This window comes from Eptatretus burgeri, chromosome 9 (genome assembly GCF_056783735.1).
Source record: "Eptatretus burgeri isolate ZD-2024b chromosome 9, Ebu_testis_v1, whole genome shotgun sequence".
Lineage (NCBI taxonomy): Eukaryota > Metazoa > Chordata > Myxini > Myxiniformes > Myxinidae > Eptatretus > Eptatretus burgeri.
In genome coordinates this window covers 58909621-58936390 of record NC_140969.1, presented here as the reverse complement: position 1 = coordinate 58936390, position 26770 = coordinate 58909621, and the positions used below count along the sequence as shown (strand labels likewise).

At 43.4% G+C, this 26770-nt stretch overlaps 1 protein-coding gene across 5 annotated transcripts in view; it reads left to right on the top strand.

Annotated features, from left to right (window-relative positions):
• The first annotated feature begins 3466 nt into the window (after nucleotides 1–3466).
• Nucleotides 3467–26770, top strand: part of LOC147020172 (phosphofurin acidic cluster sorting protein 2-like) — a 339240-nt gene continuing 315936 nt past the window's right edge. For 2 of the 5 annotated variants that reach the window (XM_085895256.1, XM_085895249.1), the window contains exon 1: nucleotides 3470–3899. In XM_085895256.1, coding sequence (XP_085751382.1) covers nucleotides 3796–3899 — 104 coding nt within the window. In that variant the 5' untranslated portion in view covers nucleotides 3470–3795. Of the gene's footprint in view, nucleotides 3900–26770 lie in introns of all 5 variants that reach the window. The other 3 variants (XM_085895252.1, XM_085895251.1, XM_085895255.1) reach the window with 3 other exon arrangements.

The following is a 26770-nucleotide window of genomic DNA, read 5'->3' as shown; positions in this document are numbered from 1 at the left end:
ATATCTCCTCTTCAAATTTCAACTCGAACGGATAAAAAACGACGGTTTTTTTAAAACACCACCTTATTTGTTGACCTTGGGCCTTTGTCGACCCTTTGGTCCATGTTGATCTCAAAAATTCTTTGTTTGTTTCGAATGAAAATTGAGGATTTTATAAATACTACCTTAGTTGTTGACCTTGGGACTATGTTGACCTTTTGGTCGATGTTGTCCTCAAAACCTTATTAGCTGGTTGAATTCATTGACCTGAAATACAACTCTTCAAATTTCAAGTCAATCGGATGAAAATTGAGGATGTTAGAAATACCACCTTAGTTGTTGACCTTTGGCCTATGTTGACCTTTTGACCTCAAAAACAATCGGCTTCTTCCTTTTGACAAATTGTATCATGTGGTGAAGTTCCGTGAAGATCGGTTTAAAATTGTGACTTGTAGGTGACAAACAGACAAACAAACAGACAGAATAACAAAATCGACTTCCCAGTATACTTGAAAAATCTTCGATTTTGCAAGTAACAAACGGACCCAAACGCAATATGCTCTCCTTTAGTGAGGGTAATAAATGAAAAAAAAAGAAGAAATAAATAAATGAAAAATCAAATGCAGGTGAGCAACGCAAAACAATGGGGAAGCATGGTTCGTATGCTTTCACGATATGGACCTCGGCCGACTGCGGGTGGACTCGGCACGAGAATCGGTGGACTGTGCAAAAGATTCCTGGTCATAATGTGTAAGTATACCCTGTTAGTTAGTAACCGAATATAGTCATAACTTACCAATCTGGTTTATTTTATATTTGAATGTAATTATAAATTTTCTCTTTAATTTGAACATACTTGTGCAATATTTTAACCAGGTTACCTCCACTACCGAAGGTGAAGGAGGTTATATTTTCACCCCTTTCTGTCTGTTTGTCTGTTTGTGTGAAGGATATCTCAAAAAGTTTTGGACGGATCCGGATGAAAGTTTGTGGACACATTCAATGTGTGACAAGGACGAACTGATTAGATTTTGGTGAAGAACCGGATCCGTTGCGACGACTAGAATTTTTAAAGTGATTCTTCATCATTGAGAGATCGGGACAAAAATGATATATCGCACGATATCTCAAAAAGTTGTGGACGGATTCGGATGAAACTTGGTGGACATGTTGGGTGTGTGACAAGGCCGAAGTGATGAGATTTTGGTGAAGATCCGGAACCGATCCGACGACTAGAATTTTTAAAGTGATTATTCATCATTGAGAGATCATCGGGACAAAAATGATATATCGCACGATATCTCAAAAAGTTGTGGACGGATTCCGACGAAACTTGGTGAACATGTTGGGTGTGTGGCAAGGCCGAATTGATTCGATTTAGGTAAAGATCCGAATCCGGATACGAGAATTATTTATTTTTTAAAGTGATTCTTCACCTTTTAGAGATCGGGCCAAAAACTACATGGCATGATATGTGAAAAAATGTATTGGACTGGATATGTTCTTGCGGATGAGGCATTGCGTGGCGGAGGTACGTGCTCTGTTGAGTGTCCTTCAACTTTATCTTGTATTTAGCCTGGTGTTGGCTTGGGATTCTTGGATCCTGAGTGTCAAGCCCCGTCGGCCGCTGAATTAATACACCAGGGGGTTGACTCAGCCTGTCATCCTTCCGAGGTCGGCGAAATGAGTACCAGTTCCAGTGTGTGTACTGGTCGAGGGGCACTGCATCAGCGACACAGTCGCGCTTCAAGAAATGATAGCTAACCCGGCAGCTAAGCTCTCATTCGACCAGCACCTTGTATTTAATGTGTAATTTTATTATATTTACTTATTTGTTCTGTGGGGGGGGGGGAGGGGGTGGTTTGGGGTGTTTTATTCCGTTTTGTTTGTTGTTTATCTCCAAGAAAGCTATACTCGATAGTCATTCGATTCACCTTTTCGCGATCCTGCAGGTGCGTCTTGATGGACCTGAAAAAAATAGTTAATTAAATGAAATAATCTCTCTCCAAAAGATTCCTGGTCTTCTCGAGATCGTTTGTTCCCTTCGATGATTTGATTGGGCGTTATTATCTTGCCAAAACGAAGTTTTTGCAACATATGTTAGTCAGCTTGTTTTTTTTTTTTTGTTTTTTTTTTTGTCTGTAATCACGTATAAAAAATTCTGCAGAGCACAGTTATCATTGGAAATTTTTGTAACTTCGCATATCAGAGGCCTATAGAGGTCCCTTTCAGCGCACAAAATTTTGAAGGTCATTCTTCAAAATTTTGAATTTTGAAGGTCAAAATTTTGAAGGTCAAAGGTCAAGGTCACTTTGTCGCAAATCAGGGGAGTCGACGAAACCCTTATTTTTTGAGTAATTTTGATCGGATCGTCTTCAAACTTCATGGGAATATAGTTCATGGTCTGGCGCTCAGCTGATTAATTTTTGGTGGCGATTGGCCTTGACCTTCATGGTTAGCGCCTCAGGTCAAACATATTTGACCCCAAGGTCAAATTTTCAACTTTTAGGAACCATATCGTGTAGTACCTCAAATTGAACACCTCGATGAGTGCTTTCTGGATATGTCAAGCTTGAGACATTATGACGTCATTTGGTGACGTTATGAGGCAAACGCGTATTTTTTTTATGGTTACTCTGTAGAACGATTCTCATCGGAATCTCTCGTAGGCAGATATTCCTCAAGGAGTCGCTCCTGGTGGATAGCAGCTCTGTTCACCTCAGTGTGACCTTAAATAAGTCACACATGGTCACCTTTTGGCAAGATACGGGTCACCCTGAGGGTGACATTGGTTTATTTATTTATTATCTTGTATTACCCGTTGTCGACCGGTGTAAAGACTTCAAGCTACCCCCGGTAATCTGATATCGATTTCATCCTACCCCCTACGATTTCAGATTACCCCCCTCAAAACATTTATTTATGTAAGTTTATTTACAAAAAATAGTAATTTAATTGATATTGAAAACTAATTATGGAAAAACCATTGACGACGTGACAGCCTTGAAATACGACGTGACAGCCATTTGCAATGAATTTTGATTTTTTTTATGAATGATTTTATTTTAATATTGTTATTAATTGGAATCAGTATTTGTCATACAGTTATAGTTTTTGCCATATTTTTTATGATATCCTTCTTCGATATAGTTGATACTGATATACATACTGGTATATCGTGTTTGTATATAATATGTCATGCACTTTGAACAAGTGTACGAGTGGTTTTAATACAATTAACATTTTTGTGATATTTTTTTATGTTTCCAGACTTTGAGACGAGCTTTCAATCTTGTACGTTTTACGTGTTCTATTCAATAAACGAATCATGAGTTGTGGGCATATTAAAGAATTTATCGTTTCAGCTAAATCAGGGAGGGGGGTCATGTCAAAGTGCGGGGTAATATGAAATCGATTTCAGATTACCGGGAGGTAACTTGAAACGGGGGTAAGCTGGTAGCTTGAAGTCTTTACACCGGGATCGGAATGTCGAAAACGAGTCACGTGCGTCGTACGTCACGTGCGGCGATGAAGGTTTCCGTTTCGCGCATGATTCCGAACGTTTATCATTCTTCGCTCGTTTCGGCCACAGGACGGCGCAGGAACCAGATTTCGAGGCTCGTTCACCCGTCATATGAAAACACGCCGCTGGATGGCGATGACGAGACGGACGGCATTCTGTGAAGGGGTTCGGTCGATCGCGTCTCTCGTATAATAAGCGAGCCTCGCGCACTCGCTTCCAAACGCCACTTCCGGCGTCACCTTGGCAGTGACCCGCGCATCCCTCCGTCGCGCAGCCCGCGCTCCCCGCGCGCCATGGCGGAGCGCGTGCGAGCCTCGGGCCCGGCGCCGAAGCCGGTCCCCATGAACCTGTACGCTGCCTGGGAGGTGGACAGGGCCTCGCCCAGTTGCGTCCCGCGGTACGTGCTGTCACTCTGTCTCTTTGTACCGCCGCCGTGCACGTCGCTCCACCACTCGACGCCCTTTGTGATATCTCTGAATAATTCGCATCCCCTCACGAGCCCAGCAGCTTGCTCGGCGCGTGCGTTCCGAGTACAAGTTTTCGCGCCGTTCGTTCTCTGTGTTTCCTGAGGTAAACCGGGGCGGCAGCATTTCATGAAAACCTTGACGTGCTTTGCAATGTAACAACCCGCAAACATAACGGCCGAGGTGTTATTTATTTATTTTTGGTTTGATTGTCGTGTGAATATTGTTCGTTTGTTTATTTTGAAGTTTCAGTTAAATCGCGAGTGGTCATCGTCGTCGTCGTCGTTTGTGTGCAATGGCTCATCAAACTTACGTGTCCCTCACGCGACATCGCACTCTGTGCAAATGAATGGTTACTCTCTGCTCGTATCAATGATGCCGACCACACCCGGCTGCCAAAGCGACGAAAAACAAGTACTTCCACCGAATGGTTGATGCATCTGTCGGCGGTGGCTGAAGAAAGTTGGACGTGCCGAGGTCCACGGTCTGCCGAGTCACGTGCCGAGGTCCACGGTCTGCCGAGTCTCGTGCCGAGGTCCACGGTCTGCCGAGTCTCGTGCCGAGGTCCACGGTCTGCCGAGTCTCGTGCCGAGGTCCACGGTCGGCCGAGTCTCGTGCCGAGGTCCACGGTCGGCCGAGTCTCGTGCCGAGGTCCACGGTCGGCCGAGTCTCGTGCCGAGGTCCACGGTCGGCCGAGTCTCGTGCCGAGGTCCACGGTCGGCCGAGTCTCGTGCCGAGGTCCACGGTCGGCCGAGTCTCGTGCCGAGGTCCACGGTCGGCCGAGTCTCGTGCCGAGGTCCACGGTCGGCCGAGTCTCGTGCCGAGGTCCACGGTCGGCCGAGTCTCGTGCCGAGGTCCACGGTCGGCCGAGTCTCGTGCCGAGGTCCACGGTCGGCCGAGTCTCGTGCCGAGGTCCACGGTCGGCCGAGTCTCGTGCCGAGGTCCACGGTCGGCCGAGTCTCGTGCCGAGGTCCACGGTCGGCCGAGTCTCGTGCCGAGGTCCACGGTCGGCCGAGTCTCGTGCCGAGGTCCACGGTCGGCCGAGTCTCGTGCCGAGGTCCACGGTCGGCCGAGTCTCGTGCCGAGGTCCACGGTCTGCCGAGTCTCGTGCCGAGGTCCACGGTCTGCCGAGTCTCGTGCCGAGGTCCACGGTCTGCCGAGTCTCGTGCCGAGGTCCACGGTCGGCCGAGTCTCGTGCCGAGGTCCACGGTCGGCCGAGTCGTGTAATATTGGCAAGAATAGCGCATCTGCAACCCCTTGCAAATAAGCGATACAAATGAGAAGGATTTCAATCTCCCTGTGGAATCTATTTTATACGTTGGGGGACCTGAAGCGTTCGTTGGTGGTGGTGGTGGTGGCGGTGGTGAAAGCACTGAACCACAGAGTTGCATCTGAATTCTGTGAATCTACCTTCAGGGACTTGTTAGCATTTGGATGAGTGCAATCCATGGCAATACCTTTGGGAAATTGCCTTCATGGTCCATGGGTAAGTTAATTTGGTGGATTTGAAGTTGGATGGAAATGGCCCTTTTTTATGCCGATTTATTCGGAAATGGTTTTAATTATTTACGAGTTGTTATTCCCAATTGCTACGTTTATATCCGTGAGGTTGACAACAAAACACCACTTTTTGCCATCGTTGTTGCTAATTTATGACATCTGTGTCGCTGAGGTGCACAAATGTGCAGCAGATAGTCTCCATGGGGTCTTCATGTTGGTCATTATTTTGTTTTCCTTCTCCCTCCCTGCATCCCTGAACCTCCTATAGCTTTCATGGCAAGGCATTTGACATACAAATCGGCAATGCTTGAAATTTCTCTGGAATGTCATGATTTCATGGCATTAAAAGCTAGTTCAGTTATGTGCAAACGACATTTGTCTGCTTTCATCTTCTTAAATAATCAAGTTTAATCTGAGTCTAAACTTTTGATTTTTGACTTTCAGTGTTTGAGAATATGCTGGCAGGGTATGCTGGAGGTACACACACTTCCTGTCAGCTGTCTAGCTTGGGTTTGAATCCTGACCCAGCTATAAACTGTTATTCCGTTGTTTCACAGGCAGGGTAATTCAAACCCAGGTCGGACATCAATGTGTGTGCTGTCCCTCGGATGAACGTTAAACTTCTGTCTGTCCCATCTGCAGGCATTAGTTGGTGGACGTTAAATATTCCATGCTATCCTTCATGAAGAGTCGGTTAGTAATCACCGGCACCATGGCCAAATGACAAATTATTGTCCGAACCTACTTGGCCAAGTGTTAGATCTGGCCAGCTTGTTTTGTGAAAGATTTGGGGCAAAAACTTCCCCTCGTCAACTCCTCAATAACGTTGGAAAAATTGTGGCTGTTAAAGAAGAAGAATTGTTTTGAGAACGGTACATCTTGAAACCCTTGATGCCATTCTTTTCGGGTTCAAAAATGCAGATTTCATGTTTGCAGTCACTCTTTGATGTTTTAATCAATAAAAACATTTTGATACTTTCCGAATGGACCTCGACTGGTAACTCTGCTAACTGCAAGTTACAAGGAACTTCACCTCATTTCGGAGGTCTTTACTCCTATCAAACCTGCGCAATGCTACCAATATCCAAGTGCAGTACTTCCCTATCCCCACGACTATCTAGTATCTCAGCTACCTCGACATTTCCAGGGAGACTATTCCACGCATTTGTTACGTCTCTTGGTGAAAGACCCTTGCCTTACTACCTACCATGCTAGCTCTCCTGTCATGTTTGTTTATCATTACTTATCACAGTTTCTGTGCTGGTATCATGAATTGAGATTCAAGTGCAAGTCATGTCAAAAAAAAAAAAATCGAAACAAAAATGGTTCAATTGCTGTTGACTGTTTGAATGAAGGGTTTTTGTTTTCAATTTTTTTTTTTTCTTCCATGAGAGAAGTGTTCAGATGTTTTCATTTCACAAGATAACTGAAAAAGTATTGATTTTGAAAATGTATTTATTTTTAATTGATCTCAGGCTAATGGAGTGGTGTGTACAGTTTTTAATTATTACTACTAATAATAATTAATAACCATTCCTTTCACGCCATGAGTCACATAGGGCTGCCGAAGCAGTTTCATTTGGTTAAAGAGTACAATCCTGGATGGGTCGCCACTCCGACGCAGGAAACTTGAATGGCTTGTTACCCCAGTAAGCTGGTACTCATTTTGCTGACCTCGGAAGGCTGACAGGCTTGTCAACCCACCTGATATTTTAACGGAATGACACTGGCTCAAACTCAGACCATAGAAGATCGAAAGCCAGGCACTTTTACGGTTAAGCAAACACCAGTTGTCGTAGTTACATGGTATACCCTGTCATAATTCAATTATAATTAAACTAATTTTGTGAAACTGGTGTGCATACACACACACACACACACACACACACACACACACACACACACACACACACACACACACACACACACACACACACACACACACACACACACACACACACACACACACACACACACACATCATTAATTTTTGTGATGAAAGTTGAGATTTATGCTATATATCAACAGAACAAAATTGGTCACAAAAAAATCAACTGAAAAAACAAAATATTACGATTTCTTCATGCTTGGTCTACAGGAAGAACAAAACAGTTCCACAACTAGAAGGGCTCTTTGTAGAGCGCATACCTCCGCCACATAATGTCTGATCCACGAGAACATATTGGCCCATTCGATTTTTCAAATATCATGCTATATATCGTTTTTGGCTCAATCTCTCAATGGTGAGGAATGACAATGAATTCTAGTAGTCAGATCCAGATCCCGATCTTCACCAAAATCGAAGCTGTTCGTCCTTGTCACACACCCAACCTGCCCAGCAAATTTCATCTGGATCCGTCCACAACTTTTTGAGATATCCTGCAGACAGACAGAAAGGGGTGAAAACATAACCTCCTTCACCCTCTGTGGTGGAGCTAATAAGGCAATACTACAGTTGTGTAATCGGTATTCACTTTAGAAAGGTTGGGTGTAATTTGTTCAAGAACGGGATTTTTTTAAAGGAGTTCCATGCTATCCATATGTTGACGTGAACGTTTAAACTCTTTAAAATGAAAAAATAGATAAAACATAAACTGGTACATTCAGGGCCTGATTTGCCGTGGGCACAATGATTGTGAGGGGCCCCCAAAGTTGGAGATTAATCAACAACTTTAATCATAACTGCTTTTTAATCGACAACTGAACTTGTATCTATAGATTTGGCATATATGTTCACGAATTACAATTAAATCTAATAATCTGACAATATGACAAGATTGATGAATTGTTATTGATATGGCTGATGACTTATCTATGAGCTCATTCTAAAATGAAATCACAAAAATGCTGTTGCTACAAGAGTAAGAGATGGAGATGGACTAATATAAGAAAATATCAAACGACGCACTGTCATTAATCATACTATGAACTTCGACTAAAAATCTTCTAACTTCTAAAAACCCTCTGGGCAAGAGAAATCCGAAATGGTGATTTAATAGCCGACTTCCAGCGACCGCAAATATACGGCAGTGTCATCCACATCAATGAACATACACACAGTGCCTTAATCAATGGACAAACTTCCTGTGCGACTTCATGGCAGCGAACTTGGATATGATACTGTCAACCTGCATGGAATTGAGCACATCGGATTCGGTTGAAATGATGGTCAGATTGACCAGTCTCTGCTGCCCCATCGTGGAGTGAAGATTGTTCTTGATAAGCTTGAGTTTCGAAAACGAGCGCTCCCTCTCCCTCTGCCACCCCTCTTCCTCTCCCACCCCTCTCCCACCCTCACCCCTCTCCCACCCTCACCCCTCTCCCACCCTCACCCCTCTCCCACCCTCACCCCTCTCCCACCCTCACCCCTCTCCCACCCTCACCCCTCTCCCACCCCTCTCCCCTCTCACATGCGAAGCTTGAGTTTCGAAAACGAGCGCTCCCCGGAGCAGTTTGACACCATCAGTGAGAGGTAAATCCAAAGCAGCACTTCCACATTTGGGAAAGTATTGGTGAGTTTTTGCTCGATGAGAAAACTGTACATCTCGAGGTCAGTACGGCCTGAGTCTGGCTCAGACTCCATCATGGCTTGGAACTGAATCATTTCGTCTGTAAGGTCAGGTGATAGATCTTCCCGATACAGCTCAACGAGCTTCGAGCATGACTCTCAAATCTGCTCCACTTCAAGTTGAACAAGAGCACGCAGGAGTCCAAATCTGTCGCTCATCTCTCTGTAAGTGTTTGTATGCATTTCAAGCTGCGACAGCAGTACGTCGATCACTGCAACGTATCCACTGATGCAAAAGGACTCCTTGGCGTCTAGTTCTACTTCGGGAGTGTGTCCGTAGTCCAAGGGAGCGAGACGGACATTACGCTTTCGTCTACGCGATCCACGAGCGAATTCCTCCGTACCTGAGCGCTCCACTCCGTCAACAACGAATGTATCAAACTGATCGCGTAATGACTGCACGAAGCTCGCCAGTGACTTGAGGAGCTGCACGGCTGTGTTGAGATCGGTAGCTTGGGACTGAAGGGTTTTACTCATACGATCAAATCTACCAAGGACAGTAGACCAGACACCATCATAGAACCCTATCTCAAGCGTGCACATCGTTTGGTGAAGTATCTTGGTGGTGTTTCTTGTTTCACTATTCAGTTGTTCATCGTTTGCGATTTCATCGAGGACATCCATGATTTTGCTGTAACCGTCTACAAGAGCTTGGGTTGCATCAGAATGAGCCGACCAACGAGTGTCGCTGAGGCGCTTTGGGACTTGCAGACCTTTGGCTTTCAGGGCGTCAAATAATCTGGCGTAGCGCGACATGGAAGCTGTAAAAAATACATTCACTTGTTCCACGAATTCAAAGAATGCTGCTGCAGGTCTACAGCATCCCACGGCCGACTGACCGACTCAGTTCTGTGAGTGCGTCACGCATGGCACAAATATTGCGAGAGGGTTCTCCTGTTGGATCATTCCCTGCATCCCGTTGTATCGGCCACTCATATTAGATGCGTTATCGTAAGATTGTCCTCGGCAGTTCGCGATGTCCAATCCAGTGGTTTTCAAAAAATCCAGTAATGCCGTCGCTTGCTGGAGTCCACTGTGTCCTGTGTTGCTCAGAAAGGTCATGAAATGCTCCACTGGAGCCTTGTTCTTAATGTATCGTAGAATAACTGTGAGCTTGTCGATGTGGCTTGTGTCAGGAGTAGAATCGACTGACACAGAGAAGTATTTTGCCTCTTTCACACGACGACGATGTTATGCAGAACAGATTTTCCGATGACGGAGATTAACTCTTCACATGTCGTAGATTATAAGTAGTTGGTGTGGCCACTACCTTGGTTGGCATATTTCTGAATGTGCTGCGCCAAAAATGGGTCGTATTCCGCAAGTAATTCCATTAAACCAAGGTAGTTACCGTTCGTCCGTGACCCAACAATTTCATCCGATCCACGGAACGCTAGACCACGCTCAGCGAGAAACGATATCGCGCTCGCACTTCGTTTCAGCACCTCCCTCCAATAAGATGCAATCTCACTCACCTGTTTGACAAGTTCAGTGTCCACACGACCTGCGGATGTTGCTCTGTCTGACAAGCGGATGATATTCACACAATGCACATGCGAACGCTCATGCACCTCGATAGAATGACTGGCATGCTTCCAGTCATTGAATCCTTCCCTGCCCAGGGCAGTATCGCCTCCAAAGAGCTTGCAAGCAATGCAGTACAGTTTGCCAGTTGATGTGGAGAAGCAAAGCCAGGACTTTTCACAGACTCTCCGTTTTGTAGTCTATGGTAAAAAAGATTCTTGGAGCAGCAGCATTTCCAATCTTCAACGAACTGTATGGATGAATCAAAGGGACCAGTCGAATTCTGCAGGGGCTCCAAATTTCGTGATGCCCAGTAGTCTATCATCTCTGATGACGGTCGCGCAGGAGGCCAACATCCAATGTCATTGGCAAAGCCAGGTCCACGATCAGTCAGTATATCTCGCGCTTCTTCATCTGATGCATGTTCTTCATTGGTGGAACCTTCCGAGATATTGGGCGAATCTTGACGTGGGGGTTGCGTTGCCAAATCTGCTTGTTCTGTCTCTGTTGGTGTTCCAACCTCTGTCATGGATGAATCGCCTGTTTGTGTAGGAGTGAAAAACTGCGATTTTTCCGGGTCTTGTCGATGACTGCCTTGTGTCTTTTATCTTTTTCCTTGGATCGTTTCCCCTTTTGAGCACCACTGTCATATTTCCGTGGAGCCCTGGATTTGTGCCTGTTGTCACCGAAGCCACTCATTGTGGTTTCTGCAGGCTCTGGTAGGTACCGAGTAACCGAGATATCATCAGAGTGCACGTGGGACGTACCAGAATCACGAACAACAAGTATGTTTCACACACCTGGAACATAGAAAGTCACACAGTGTTACTGTGCTGTGCATGCCAGAAAGCAGGGTACTGACAGCGTTCCCTATCAGCCGCAGTTTCAGTGTGTACAATACTACCCCTGCCGGCCATGTGCTGTGCTGGCCTGGCCTAGTTTTACCACGTCGACTTTCACTTTTTCACCTCTCCTCTGGCTGGACCTCTGTATTCCGTCTGTGCTTGCGGGCAGTGCCGTAGTTAGTTGGCCACGCTCAACCATTCGAAGCATAGATGATCGATCCAAAAAAAGATCCGAATGTGGGCCCCCAATGCCCGAGGCTTGCCCCGGGAATTTTTGACCACGTTGGATCCGTTCTGTGGACCATGGAAGAAACTGCTTGAAAAAGCCAAAGCTTAAAAAGGACCCTCACAATGACGGACAATTTTGAAAAGATATCCTTACAAAGAGTTTACAATCTTCATTCACCGACAATAAAACTTTAGAAGCACATTTTCAAGGGATTTTCAAAATGTCATCGAAATTGTGGGGGACCCCGGGGCCATGGCCCCACCTGGCCACCCCTAAATCTGGTACTCGGTACACTGTTCCAATCCCAGTGTCAATGTGTATCTTGTTACTGCTAAACTAAGAAGCAACAACAAAACTGGCCGAAACAAACTGGTGCGCTTATTTATTAGTCTAACAGTGTACCCCTCAATACATTTAATTTCGAGGTTTCACCCTAATTATTATGTGGGATGAGAAAAATACTGTGGTGCAGAGTTGATTTGTGGAGGGGGCTTCTCCCCCGGTCAATTTTGCTTATAAATAGCATTTAAGATTCGTCTTTTCAATGATGGGTTGAATACAGACAGCATGTTGTACTTCACAAACTGTGAGTCTCGATGAGGATGTAAAATGGAGTGAAACGTGCATTTTTTTTTTTTTTTATAACATGAACTGTTGTTGGCAAGGGTGCTGGCGATAGCTTGCCTACTCTTCGTGAAGGGCACTGTGGGATCTCAAACATCCACCAACTAATGCCAGCAGACGGGATGCCCAGTTTTACGTTTATCCGAGGGACGGCACATGCATTGATTAAAACCCTGCCTGTGAACCACTGGGATGACAGTTTATAGCTGGGCTGAGATTTAAACCAGGCTCGATAGCTTAGAGGGAGCGTGTGTCCCTCTAGGCTTCTGAACATTCTTCACATTTGCAAAATGTTTTGCTAAAATACAATGTTCCAAAATAAGCTATTGACAGAATGTTAGTATGATGTTAAATTATAAAGCGGGTCACCCATTGACACTTTCTGCACTTGGTGAAGGACTATACACCACGTATGTTGAGCTTATCCTGCCATTATGGCCATTTAGATTGGAAAACGGGTGGCAGCCTCCCCCACCCCACCCCACCCCCTCTCCCTCCTTCCAGCTTCCAATGTCAAATCACTTGGGGTTCTATGGAGAAAGTTATGACCTGGGTTCACACCTGTAGCTGATTTGATTGGCTGAAAAATGACAGCACTGCCATCTGTCTTTGTCAAATCATACTTCATGAAGAGGTCTCAATTAATAGGTGGAATTGAACAAACTTAATTTTGGGCTGGATATTTTTTAACATTCTCCTATTGCACATCGACTTATCAGGTTTCGAAAAACATCGGATCATGTTGTTGATGTGTGGGACCAACTGACAAACTGATCTTCTGTTCGGCAGATTCCTGTTGGACATAGTCAGCAAAACTAGCAAAAATTTGTTCCAGTTCCCAAGTTCATCCATGGGATTTGGTTTCCAAGTCATAGCTGAAAAAAAAAGAAGTGAATCCAAAAATAAAATGATAGATTAGGTATGAATAAAAGCCAAGCACTCGGCTTTGGGTAAAAAAAATGCTCTTATTCAAAACAGGATAAAGAACCCATCCTTGGATCCCAAGCCTACCACCCGAACCATTAAGCCAACACCAGGCATAAATACCAATCGTGTGCAAAAATAGATCCACTCGACTACAGACCAATAAAATTCCTTGTAATTCTTAGAGAAGTCATGGAATCTATCATTGCTGCTGACATCAAATCTTTCCTCTTTTCAAACAGCCTGATCTCTTGCAATCAGTTTGGATTCTATGCCGGTCACTCAACTATGGACAGGCTGCTGCTTTGCTCTTGGCAATGGTCGGAGGCCCTAAGTTTCAAATAAGAGATCGGGACCGTCCGTCTTCCTGGGCATATCTCGGGTATTCAACATGGTCTGGCATCCTGCTGTGCTTTATAAGCATGCTGCCTGTGACATGCAATGCCACCAACATACCTGGCTTCCCAACTTCTTCCACTCATGCAATCAATGCGTTGCTATCTGAAACCCATCTGAGAAGGTCGAGAAAGTTATGTCCAGTCTCAACTCTACTTTGGATGTGGATCCAGATAGCATTCACCTTTCCTTTCTCAATGGAGGCTGGAGTGTTCCAAGGCAGTGTTTTGGGCCCAGTCTTGTTCCTTATCTTCATAAATGAGCTCTCTGATGCTCTGGAAAGATCTTTCTTCCTTTTTGTGGATGATTACTTTGTGACATACATCCATATCCCACTGACAGGCAGACCATTATCTGTTGATCTATAATTGATTAATGCTGGTATTACATGGAAAAAAAAAAACATCCTCGAAATTTGAACAGGATTTAGATTACACTAACAGGTCACTGAATTCAATCACCTAATTTTTTTTTTTTTTGTTGTCACCATAGACGAAAAGGTCAACATAGGCCGAATTTCTAAAATACTCAATTTTCATCGAATTAACTTGAAATTTGAAGAGGTTTATATTTCAGGTCACTGAATTCAACCACCTATTAATTTTGAGATAAACATAGGCCAAAAGGTCAATTTGGCCAAATTTTCTAAAATCCTCAATTTTCATCCGATTGACTTGAAATTTGAAGAGCATTTTCATATCAGGCCACTGAATTCAACTACCAATTAATTTTAAGGTCAAAATGTCAGCAGAGGCCTGATTTCTGAAATTGATAGATAGTGCCAAAAACTTTTTTTTTAAATCACTCTCAAAAAGTTGTGGACAAGTTGTGACAAAACAAAGTGGATGAGTTGTTAATACTGGATCGGTGACGACAACAAGCAGATTGGATTTTGGTTTGGATTCAGCCATTAGTGGGATACAAAACGTGAACTGTAACACTTGGCAGTGGTATGCGCTCTACCGATTGCCATTCTACTTTGTGCTGTTTTGCCAAGTTGTCACTCTTTGGGTGATTTTTCGTTCATTTGTTTGTCTGTCTGTCTGTCTATGCAGGAAATCTCAAAAAGTTGTGGACAGATCCGGATGACATTTTCTGCAGAGGTTTGGTGTTTGACAAAGATGAACTGATTAGATTTTGGTGAAGATCTCGATCCGGCTCCTACAATATTTTAAAGTGATTCTTTACCATTGAGAGATTGGGCCAAAAACTATATATTGCATGATATCTCAAAATGTTATGGATAGATCTGGACGAAACTTGGTGGACATGTTGGGTGTGTGACAAGGCCGAATTGATTCGATCTTGGTGAAGATACGAGAATCATTTAATTTTTTAATTGATTCTTCATCATTGAGAGATGGGGCCAAAAACTATAGACGACTGTATAGCATGATATTTCGAAAATGTATTGAGCCTGATATGTTCTCGTGGATCAAGCATTCCGTTGCAGAGGTATGCGCTCTACGGAGAGCCCTTCAAGTTTTGTCTTGTGTTTACCCGTTGCATATCTGATGGATTTAATAGTCACTAGCATAACCCGCGCTCTGCGCGACATGTTGGGGTGGGTGTGTTTGAGAAAGGAACTGATGCTGAGTATCAGTAGTAATTTTACTTTAATGCAGTAAGTGGAATACGATTTTTACTGTTTCAGAACCATTTTATTTACTTTTTTTGTACCATGCACCTCATATGGTCTTTGAGATAATGTAAGCCGAATATCACGTTACTCGAGCGCAGAACAAAGTCGAAGATAGCACGATACGAAACCACAAACTCGGAAATAATATATAAGATAGAGAGTTTGTGGTGCTTCACAAACATATTGCATGTCCATCTGTGACTCTCAATGAGAATGTAAAATGAAATTAAATGCTTGAAAATGGATCTTTATAACATGGTGGTTGTGTTTTCACCCTTGTCTATCTGGATGTTTCTGTGCGCATGATAACCCAAAAAAGTTATGGAAGTATTTGGACGAAACTTGGTGCACAGGTTGGGTGTGTGACAAGGCCAAATTGTTTTAATTTTGGTGGAGACCTGGATCCAATTATTTATTTATTTGTTTTCATTTTTGAAATGATTCTTCACTATTGAGAGGTTGAGCGAAAAATGATACAAAGCATGATATTTCAAAAACTTGTGAATAAATTGTGACAAAACTAGGTGAATGAGTTGGGTAGGTGATGAGAACAAGCCAATTAAATTTTGGTTAAGGTCGGGATGCAGATCTGGCCTATCAGTAGGCTACAAATCTTAAACTGTTCAGCCCGGTGGAGGTATTCGCTCTACACAGTGCCGTTCTAGTTGATAATAATGCTGTCATCATGGCTGTGGTAGTGGTAGTTGTTTTTGTGTTCCTATGTACTATTTAGATGAGTCGGCCAGCACCCATGGGAAACCCACGGATATAGACATTGACATTTTGGACCTCTTGAATTAGATGTTGCACATACTTTTCTGAAATGGTACTGGCAATTCGGCAGATCCAGAAATTATGGATGCAAACAATTTTTCTTCACATGATATTTAATGTGAATACATATCCTTGCACATGTGAAATACAGTTTGTTTATGAATCTTAAGACATCTGAAATGTGAATTGTAGTTGCTTGGAATGGTGGCACTGCATGGCTTCTGTGTAAACAACATTATGGTTGAAGATTCCGTTGTGGCCATTGATTAGTTCAGATTCATTACGGCTGCTGTTGTATGTTTGAAGAACACATATTACCCGCCAAAGTCTTTGTTGCGCAGCATCCTGTGCACGTCTGTGTTGGCGTTAATCAGATGTCTCGTTCTGTTCCCTCATTATTATTATTATTATTATTATTATTATTATTATTATTATTATTATTTTTTCTCCACTTTCATTTTGGAAATGGCAGTTTTGAACGTGACATTCAAGTTCCCATGAGTAAGTAAGTGGTGACCAAGCCAAGCTACACCTCTCTCCCCACCAATTGGCCAGAGTACCTAATCGTGAGCGATAAACTTTTATTTTCGACCAATGGGTATAAACTTTTGAAGAATTATTTGTTGTTTTAACATCAATTTGACAAAGAATTGCAACTTTTTATTGTGACTACTGTCAAAAGAATACAGCATAAATCGAAAAGTCCCTGGGAAAAAGTATTGTGGTTTGTGTATAGGCAATACACACTTCTCTATTGGCACACTATTCAACCTTAAACTCGGGCAAAAACCAAAATTATGTACAACTATCAAAACGACAGATTGGAGTTATTTATTTAATTATTTATTAAAGACTTCAACTATGAATCATGAGTTTTCCTTCCTCTGCATAATGGGGTGTAATCAAAACATAACTTTCTTTTATGATCGATGATGCATTTGTTTAATTTTCAAAGGTATATAAACCCAGATGTCCTTTTGAGTGTATGGCAATTTTATTTATCGGTGTATAGGCAATAGACCGCTGCCTCAATTGCTCCCAGAAATGACATGCATTGCCTAATTTCCTCTGTATAGGTAGTAATGAAGACATCCCTTTCTTTCATGATAGACTCATTGTTCAGTCTTCAAATGTACACCAGAGCCGCCTGAAGCCTAAGACCTATACGTCATCTCGCCTTCTCAAGGCCTGTGTTGCCTGTTGGCTCCAAACTTTTGATATTTGATGATCCTTTTAACTGTTGTCTTGGTTGTGTTACACTAAATGGAAAACTTCTTGGGAAGGCATGGTGATTGTGAAGATATTTATATTGTTACGAATCTGGAGCCCATCGCACACAACAACTAGGGTCCCTATAGAACAGTTATATCGGTAAGTGTGTGTTTATAGTTAGGGCCCCCTACCTGTGTCTAACAGGAATTATGTGTGTGCGCTGCGGAGATTCGTTTACAACAACATGCCTTCACCTCGCTTCCTCACACCGACGCCATTGTCTACGTGCGTTCGACCACGTACGTGGGCGGAGTTTCCTCGGCCACCAGAGCTCCGACTCCGCCCCAGAGAGATGGAATGTTCCCCACGACCAATGAGAGGCGAGACGTCTCGGACATCGACTTTCCCACGAACCCCGGACCAATGGGACGCGAGACGTCTCAGACGGCGAACTTTCCCACAGCTTCTCGACCAATGAGAGGCGAAACGTCTCAGACTGCGATCCTTCCCACGACACCCCAGCTCACAGGGGAAATGCAATATAAGAAACGCCAGGGCTTTGGAAAGAGCGTCAGGGTTGGGCGATCGGGTTTGAGGTGCCGGAGATCGACTCGTCTGGTCGGCTTGGCAGCGATCGGGTTCGAGGTGCTGGAGATCGACTTGTCTGGTCAGCTTGGTAGCGATCGGGTTTGAGGTGCCGGAGATCGACTCATCTGGTCTGGTTGGCTTGGCAGTGCTCGGGTTGTCTCTCGTCTCGTCCACCTGGCATCTGATGCTTTTCCTCCGTCCCTGGTGCTTGGAGTGGCATCGTGTTGCGGGGTCGAGCCGGATCGTCAAAGACCACACGAGGTGGACAGGTCCAAGCTCTGGTCTCCAGCTCACTTTCCTCGAGCTGGAAGACTTCAATAAAGACCATTGGGGTCCATTTCTGTGTCTGTGTGTGGGCCCGTCTATACGTAGCAATTGTTAAGTGCCTTGCTGTACATACGTGCTTATCAATATTCGGATAACTCTGCCCTTACGTGCTCCCCTCATTTCCCTATTGTTTAATAAATATCCCCATTTGTGAAATATATCAGCTCATTTGTGTCCTTTCCTCCATTGGCTTCGCGTGCTGCATGTTGGAAAATTAACAAGGCCGTTGTGCCGCCATAATGGGACCTTTGGACCGACGGATCTCTGTGACCATCCGCTCGGGTCACTCGGTTCGAGTACACTAGCGGCTCGTTCCATACGGGTGCCGTCGAGGGTGTGGAGACGCGGTAAATCTCCACGTGGATATCTAGGTATTTTGAAAATTGGCAAATAACCCTGTACCACGTGGTAGAAATATTGACGCTTCATGGCTTGCATTTTGACGGGGCCAATCTTCCTCGCCCCCGTGATCGACCAGGCGGTCTTTTTATCGGCCCCGCAAAATTAAGCTGTGAATTTTTTTTTTTTAAAGAAAAAGAAAAAAAAACCTAAGATTACCTGTATGGCAAACAAAACACCTTTGTTCAACACCATTGGTCTCCTTTTGGACACGAGAAACGGACAAGGACATGGTTGAAGTCATCTCCACAGATGATGAGAATACTGTTGTGTTGGACTTGTCTTCTAGTGCTGCAGAATGGTGCCACATAACAGACCAATTGTGCATTTTGGGTTATAAGCACGAAAATTGGCACAGATGTAGCTTTTAATGTGCTGAACATTTCTAGATATGGGGCCATTTCAGTTTTATTCAAAATGGCCACCACTGAGTAAAAAATCTGCTTTCTGACTTGTTTGTAATATTCAAATGTACTAATTTCATATTTTTCATGCTCTTTAACCATGATATTGCATAGTTAGTATATATATATATATATATATATATATATATATATATATATATATATATATATATATATATATATATATATTGATGTTTGCATATTTAAAAAATGGCGCAGAAATCCAAGATGGCCACCATGCTTAAGCAGTTGAGGAGATCTACCTCCATATCTTACACAGTGTTATCATGAGACTCAACTATGTCTTTCACATGACTGAGCCACCTATAAAGCAACAAGAAATAAGCATATAGGCACAAACAGTGCGACAGTTCAGTGTTCACATTCACAATAATCTACTAGTATTCGAAATATAAGTGTTGGCAGATGCACAATAACCGAGGTCCTACTACTAAAACATATTGAACTCACCTGGCATTGTCCTGCAGTGCTGCATACATTCCTTCATATGAAGCAGGCGGGAGAACCGAAACTTCTGGTACTGTTGGTTCTTTTGTATATAGGGAAGCCGGTGGTATGCTGGTGTATTCCTCTGGAAATTCTGATAAGGTGTTCTATTTAGACTCACTTTGCCGGAGGATCTCTGTGTCTCTCTCTACTCCATGGACATCGTTGTTCGGGTGCTGAAAGAGGGATATTCCTGTGCCATGATATGTCCCTTGAGCGGTCGTGGAAGTAGGATTGTGGTCTTTTATCAACTACACTTGTGGTGAATAGACCATGGTGTAAGTTTGCAGGACAAACAACATGTTCTGCTTCATATCTTGCACAAACTTCATTACCCAAATCCTTTGAAATGGTAAGTACTCTGTCGTATGATGCGGAGAGCCCAAGGTCATACATTCTGTCAATTAACTCATGCTTTCTTGTCCTGGCATGGATGAGGAGTCCGATGTAAGTAGGCAGGGTTGTCTCACGATCCACACTGTGGTAGTGAGAGGTGGATCCTTCACGACGTCGAATTATGACATTTTGGTGTATAAGCTGCGAGACAGTTAGTATTCCTGGGTATCAGTGGCATTGCTTGATTGCTGCACCATGTCTGATCCACCCATTATCATCCCAACGAGGGTCGTCAGAGACTTAGAAACTGATTGGTGCTGACACTCCTTGGCGAATTTCCCCATAAATACAGACTTTTCAAGCTTCAAAATGTCCTTACGAACGATTTCAGCTGCCTTTGCCAACACCATAGCCTCCTCATCAAAGTCACTTTCAAATGCCCTCTTTAGTGCCAGTCTAATGTCATCCTGAAAAGCAAGAAGAACGTTCCTGCCTTGCTTGTAAGTCTGGTATGTTGGCTAATATTCGTTCTTTCAGTCTGGTCGAGTGTTCTCGAGTAGATGTCTGCTCCCAGGCTATTTAGTCTTGAAGTGTACATCTGATTTAAATCTGCTCGTTTGAACACCGGTGCTACGTCATTCTCCATGCTTTCTGCATGACAGTCTTCAATATATGAAAGCAGCTCCACCAGGACAATGCCATGCAGTTTTTTACCAGAAGAACTTTCTCCGCTGTCAGAGCAATTCACTGAATCTGCTTTCTTGTAGTGTTTTTAAGCAATTGCTGTGGTACATTGCATCTTGGGACATCATATCTCCAGCGCTCAATTTGGCAACTAACATATGGTCTTGCACAATTTCTGCACATCGCCGAACATTTCTGTCTTGTTTCTCCGCCGATGCCTTTTGGAGTTTATCTGATTTTTCACCACAAAAGAAGCAAGTGTCTTGCGATGTTCTGGCTGCACCACCACTGCTGTAGCGAGTGACTTTTTTGGTGAGTCACTGTTGGTTTCACAGTGACACAGTGATTGGTTGGTTGGTTTCTCTTTTCCTGTTTTCTACCCGTTGAAGTTTGGTATTGTTGTACTTATCCTTGCATTTTTGTGCCATTTAGCTGCATTCGACTTTAGAGTTGAAGCAACTCTTGTTCCATTGTCTAACCTTGATAAGTTTATATTATCTGGAAGACTCTGAAGCTCTTTGAATCTTATCAAATTACCTGCAAGATTATCATAAAGTGTACCAATGTCAATATCGGTCCTCTTTGAATCAGCTGGGCATCGCAGTGGTTCTTTTGATATCTCTTGACACAAAATGCATTTTGTCCAATCTATCGGCGATGATGATTCAGATGTTGAAGGAGTTGCTGGACATTGTTTGGGGTCTAAATTTTTGAAGGATTTAGCCATTGTTGGTATTTTGATTACGACACCACCACCACAGCTTCGACAACTAACAACAGCATGCACTGTGATATGGAGATACTGATCTGAAAGAAGAAGATGAAGGATGAATGCGTGCGATATACACAGATTAACTGGAAGAACGTAAACTGTGATGCATGGTACAATTACCACATTACACGTTCGTATGTTTGTCACCATTTTATCATGTGGCAGCCAGTTTGAATTTGGCAGCCATTTTGAATTTGAAAGCCATCTTGGTTAAGAAATGAAGAACATGTGAAACGTAAGGGAAAAGTTGGTGACATTTCACATTTCTGGTCAATTTTCCAACCAATCATAGGAAATATATTCATTAATATTATGGTTGTATCGGTAATTTCGCCCATGGTGGCGGTCATTTTCAAAATGACCGCCATCTTGGAAAAAATTCTGTTGGCCCCATATGTAATATTGTTCAGTAGGTAAACACTACAACTGTGCAAAGTTTCATGCTTATCACTAAAAGTGCACAATACTTCCACCATTCTGCAGCACTATTCAATAAGCGAATACCCCCTGGATGCTCAGGGGATGCATCTCTTTCACAATTATCTGATGATAGTGATGTTTGGGGGTTTCTGCCTGAAGATTTACATCAATATTAAACCTACTAAAGTTAGTATTTGGCAGAATGTACTGAACTCATGTATCTGTTATGTTATTGGACTGGAGAGAGATACTTGCAGATAAATTAGTTTTGTTGAGACAGAAATGCATCAATAAACTCATTAAATTTGCGACTTCAGATTTTTTTTGGGTCATTCAGCTTTGCAGCGAATAAAGTTTTAAATTTGTTACGAGAATATATCTTTTGACATTATTACTATGTTACTGGTGGATCCAGGTGTGGACATTTGAGTACAACCTACATGACAAGGTAATGGCAGTGAAAAGTCAATATTTATCCCCATGTATATGTTGAACACAGCTGGCTAGTCCAGGGGGAGAAATGGGTTGGACTTGTGTACGTAATAATTGAATTGTCCCAGTTCAATGGCATACATGTAATGTATTGTACTGGTGCATCATTCATGCAAATTGTCAGAACATTTGTCATTACAGGTAATAATCCATAACAACAAAGACACCTTAATTCTAATACTTTTTAATGAAAGGATTGTGGGAAAGTACTGTGCTTGAGCAGAAAGTTCTGTTTCTCAGAACTTTGTGTTTGGCCCCAAGAAGGGCCGTTTAAGGTACATTTTGAAATTGCATAGTTAGGATTAGGCTCAGTTTATTCAGATTCTTTGGCAGTTCAGTTTGTACGGACATTGGTCAATTTGGACCACATGTTAAAACAATTTACAAAAACTAATTCACAAGATTTTGAAGCAATTTTAAAATCAGCCCCCTCACCCCACATGACGAGGCCTATTTATCAGCCCCGTCCGATTTTGAAAATGCAAGGCCTGCGCTTCACGGTCCGATAAGGGACCCGTACTTTTTGGAGTTTTCCGGAGAAGTACAATCTAAATTCCAGGTGATTGGCGGAGTCGACTCTGCAGCTCCATCTAGCGGTCGTGCTCGTCGCCAACGCCTGGCCCGCAACAATATGACATTTTCGAAGATGTCTTAGGTACACCATCAAAGTACCAAAACGGCAGATGTGTGATTTGATTTTTATTTTTTTGTGAGGTTACAATTGTGGGTGAAGTCAGGTCAGTAAGCCAAGCTACCCCTTGGATGGACAGAGCTTTAGACTGGCAGAGAATATTAGAATGGATTTTTCTTTTCTTTCAGAAGTATTACTAATATATTTTTTGTTTGTTCCCTCTGTGCCTGTGATGCTATATTCTAAAGAGTTCTTGTAGTCATCTACACTAATAAATGTGTGTGTGTCCATCCTTCATACTCCAAAACCATGAAACCGAGTATAACGTACGCAAGACCCCAGCTTGTAGGCCATCCGAATCGTGCCGGAAGTTATTTTTTATTTTTCTAGTTCCGTTGAGATAACCAACAACAGCACCACTGAAGTTGTTTCTGAATTGCAGGCACTTCAAATCTGCATTACATCTTCCCCTTCAAGATGGAAAAGAGCAGTGAACAAGTTGTTACATGAGCAAATAGTATGGAACTCAAACCAATGCAGTAACAGAAATAGAAGCAGAGATCATAATTAAAATGAAAGCGTAAAAGAAATGGAACCATTGATCGCTTGCAAAGTCCAACTCGGTCCCAAAACAAAACAACAAGGAAAACGCTTCAATCGACATTACTTTGCAACAAATCAAATTCAATTCAGTGCAAGGAATACATCCAAATTTAACAAGGGCAACATTTACAGTTCATCACAAGTCAAGTCTGTTTGTCTACAGTTGATACGACCACTTCAAGTACGAGTTGCACACGGGGTAACTGAGCGAGCGGTAGACACTGGTGGGGTGATTGCTCCGTCTGGCTCACCCAGATCTACAGAAGGTGCAGTGTCACAAGCTGGAGACTTCAAGTGTGATGAACAGCTTGAGCCATCCATGGGCCTCACTGGTAGTTATCAGTATTAACGAAAGACCGATTGAGAGTAACACCCTCATTAGCTACACTGGTGGTCTTGTGTAAATGTCAACGGTTACTGCGATAAGTCACCCGTTTCTCGGGGTCGAACGTACAAACGAATGTGGTTCAGAATGCTGCTTCACAATCACAGCTGGTATGTATCTTTTGGAATGCATAGGAGGCTCCATTCTAACTTCATCATTCTGATGTAATAGTGGAAGATCTTTGAGTGAGCGACAATCATTGTAGAACTTCTGTTTTGCTTTTTTCCAGGTCAAAGCGCCTTTTCACAGCATCACGGTCATGAGCTATAGGCACCAGAAGACCTTGGCCAATGGGAAGAGTATTCCTCGGACGTCTTCCCATCAGTAGTTGAGCTGGTGATAGATGAATGCCTTCCAGGGGCGTTGTGTGATAATCCAGCAAGGCCAGGTGCTTGTCTGTAGATTTTGCCAGTCATTTTACCATTTGTACAGCTCTCTCTCTCTACCTCTCCATTTGAATGTGGATATCTGGGGCTGGACGTTATAAGAATTATTCCATGATCTTTACAAAATTTCCTCAAGTTGTGGGTTGTACATCGTCCCATTATCACTCTTTAGAGTCTGCTGTAGACCATCTCAAATAAACTGTGCTTTCAGCCGCTCAATAGTTGAATTGCAGTGTAAATCCTTCACTTCATCCCCCTCAATTAATTTGGAGGAATAGTCAACTGTTATCAGGTATGTCAGCATCAAACTGGAACCGGTCTGTCCCAATTTCACTCCAAGGTAGATTTGGTGTTCGAGTTGGTTTCAGGGGTTCAGCAGGCAGGCAGTTGGATAGGCTGCACACTTGGAACAGTTCTGAACAGTTTGCTCTCTGTCCGCATTCATGGAGCACCAGTATCGAACCTCCCGAGCTCATTGCTTACACTTGACTATTCCAAGATGCGATTCGTGAATCAGGCTCAGCATGCGGAGTCTCAGAGTAGGTGGTACGATGATTCGCATGCCTTTGTATATGATGCCATACGTAACCAAAAGTTCACTCCGAGAATCCCAGGATGGTCAAAGACAGAATGATGCATCTCGCCTGGCCTCTGGCCATCCGTCAAGAATTGTGGACTGTAAATGACTGAATTCTGACTGAGTAGCTTTTTGAAGATCAGCATACCTCTCGTAAGAGATAGAAAATCCAACATTGAAATATGCTCCAAGTTGTCCATTTCCGAATTTGTATCTGGCAACATGCTCAATGAAAATACATAACAATGAAAGTTCTTGCAGGCATGGATGATGGATAGCATCTCCTCTATTTGTGCATACCATGTCTCAGTGTCCTTAAGGGTCCTGGAACTGTATGCGATGGGTCGGTTGGTCCTGTAAGAAAACTGCACGAAGTCCACTTCGGTTAGCATCACAGTGATTCTTGACTGATTTGTGAACATCAAAGGACACAAGAGCAGGTGGAGAACAGCAAAGTTCCTTCAGTCTCTCAAATGCTCTGGCTTGAACCGGTTGCTATTGATATTCAATCTCTGATTTCAGCAGCTCTCGGAGCGGAGGTAACTCGTCACTCAACCGTGGGATGAACTTTGACAGATACGTGATAAATCCAATGAAGCGCCTCACAGCTTCCTTATCAGTTGGAATCGCCATACTATGAACTGCCTCAACTTTGGCTGGATCAGGAGATAATCCATCAGCAGACAGTATGTGTCCTATGTACTGTACCTGTGACTGTTGGATTTTACACTGCTGCAGATTCAACTTCAAGATGTAATTTGTTGCTCTCTCAATAACCTTTTTCAGAATTTGATCATGCAACTCCACGTTTGGATCAGCTACAAGAATGTCATCCATGATTGCGAATGCTCCATCGATGCCTTCAATCATCTGGTCCATAATCCTCTGAAAAATTTCAGGTGCACATTTCAGTCCAAAAGGAAGCCGAAGCCATCTATACCGACTGAATGTTGTATTGAAATACGTCAGATAGGATGATTCCTCGTCCAGTTTGATTTGTAGGAACCCTGACCGCGTCAAGCACTGGGAACACCTTGGCATCAGGTATACTTGCAACGACCTCCTCAACAGTATGCATGGGATGGTGCTCCTTCTTGATGACCTTGTTCAGATCATACAGATCAAGACAGATTCTCAGTTTGTCATTTCTGAGAGATGCCACCATTGAGCTGACCCATTCAGTTGGTTCATTAACTTTGGCAATGTATTCCTCAGAATCCATCTCCCCCAGTCAGGTTTTAGTATGTGGCAAGAGGGAAGCTGGTTTGTGCCGTGAAGGGTGTACTACTTCCTTCACACCAGGTTGCAATTTAATTGTAGACATGCCTGGTAGAGTTCCAGTAGTTTGCACTTGGTCCGGATATTCCTTCAACTCAGCAAGAATGTCACCGGGGTCCACGTCAGTTCCAATTGAATCGAGTCTGATGATCAAACCCAGAACTTCAGCTGTATCTCCAGATATTATGTTTTCCTGTGAGAGAGTGACCATTTCAAGTGTTGTGGTGAATGTCTTGCCACAGTACTGAATAGGAAGATCCATGGCTGTGATAGGCTTTATTCTGTGATTTGAGGAGGTACACAATACCTTGGCTGATTGACGGAGTTCAGCAGAGTGTGTGAGATGCAGATAATCAGATAGTGTCATTCTGTTGCAGCGAGCTTCGGTATCGATTCTGAACGTCACTTGCCTTCCTGATGCCAAAATAGACTGCCTCCATTTATCACCACATGTTGCAGGCATTGTCTGCAGTGCCCTGATCCGTAGAATTTGCCCATTAGTTTCAGCACAAGCACCATCCAACTGAGTTTCAACCGAATGTCTGCTGGCACGTTGACTGCAAGCTGCAAGCCAATGGTTCGGTTTCTTGCAGTAAGAGCAGGTGAATCCAATTGCTGGGCATTCACCGTGATTCCAGACTTGGTTAGGATCCTTACCACAGCGGTGGCAGCAGTCCTTACGCTGGGGTCAATTCGGGGTTGATCTCTCTGTCTCTCTCTTTGTGTCTCTGTCTCTGTCTCTGTGTCTCTTTCTGTCTCTCTCTGCCTCTGTCTTTC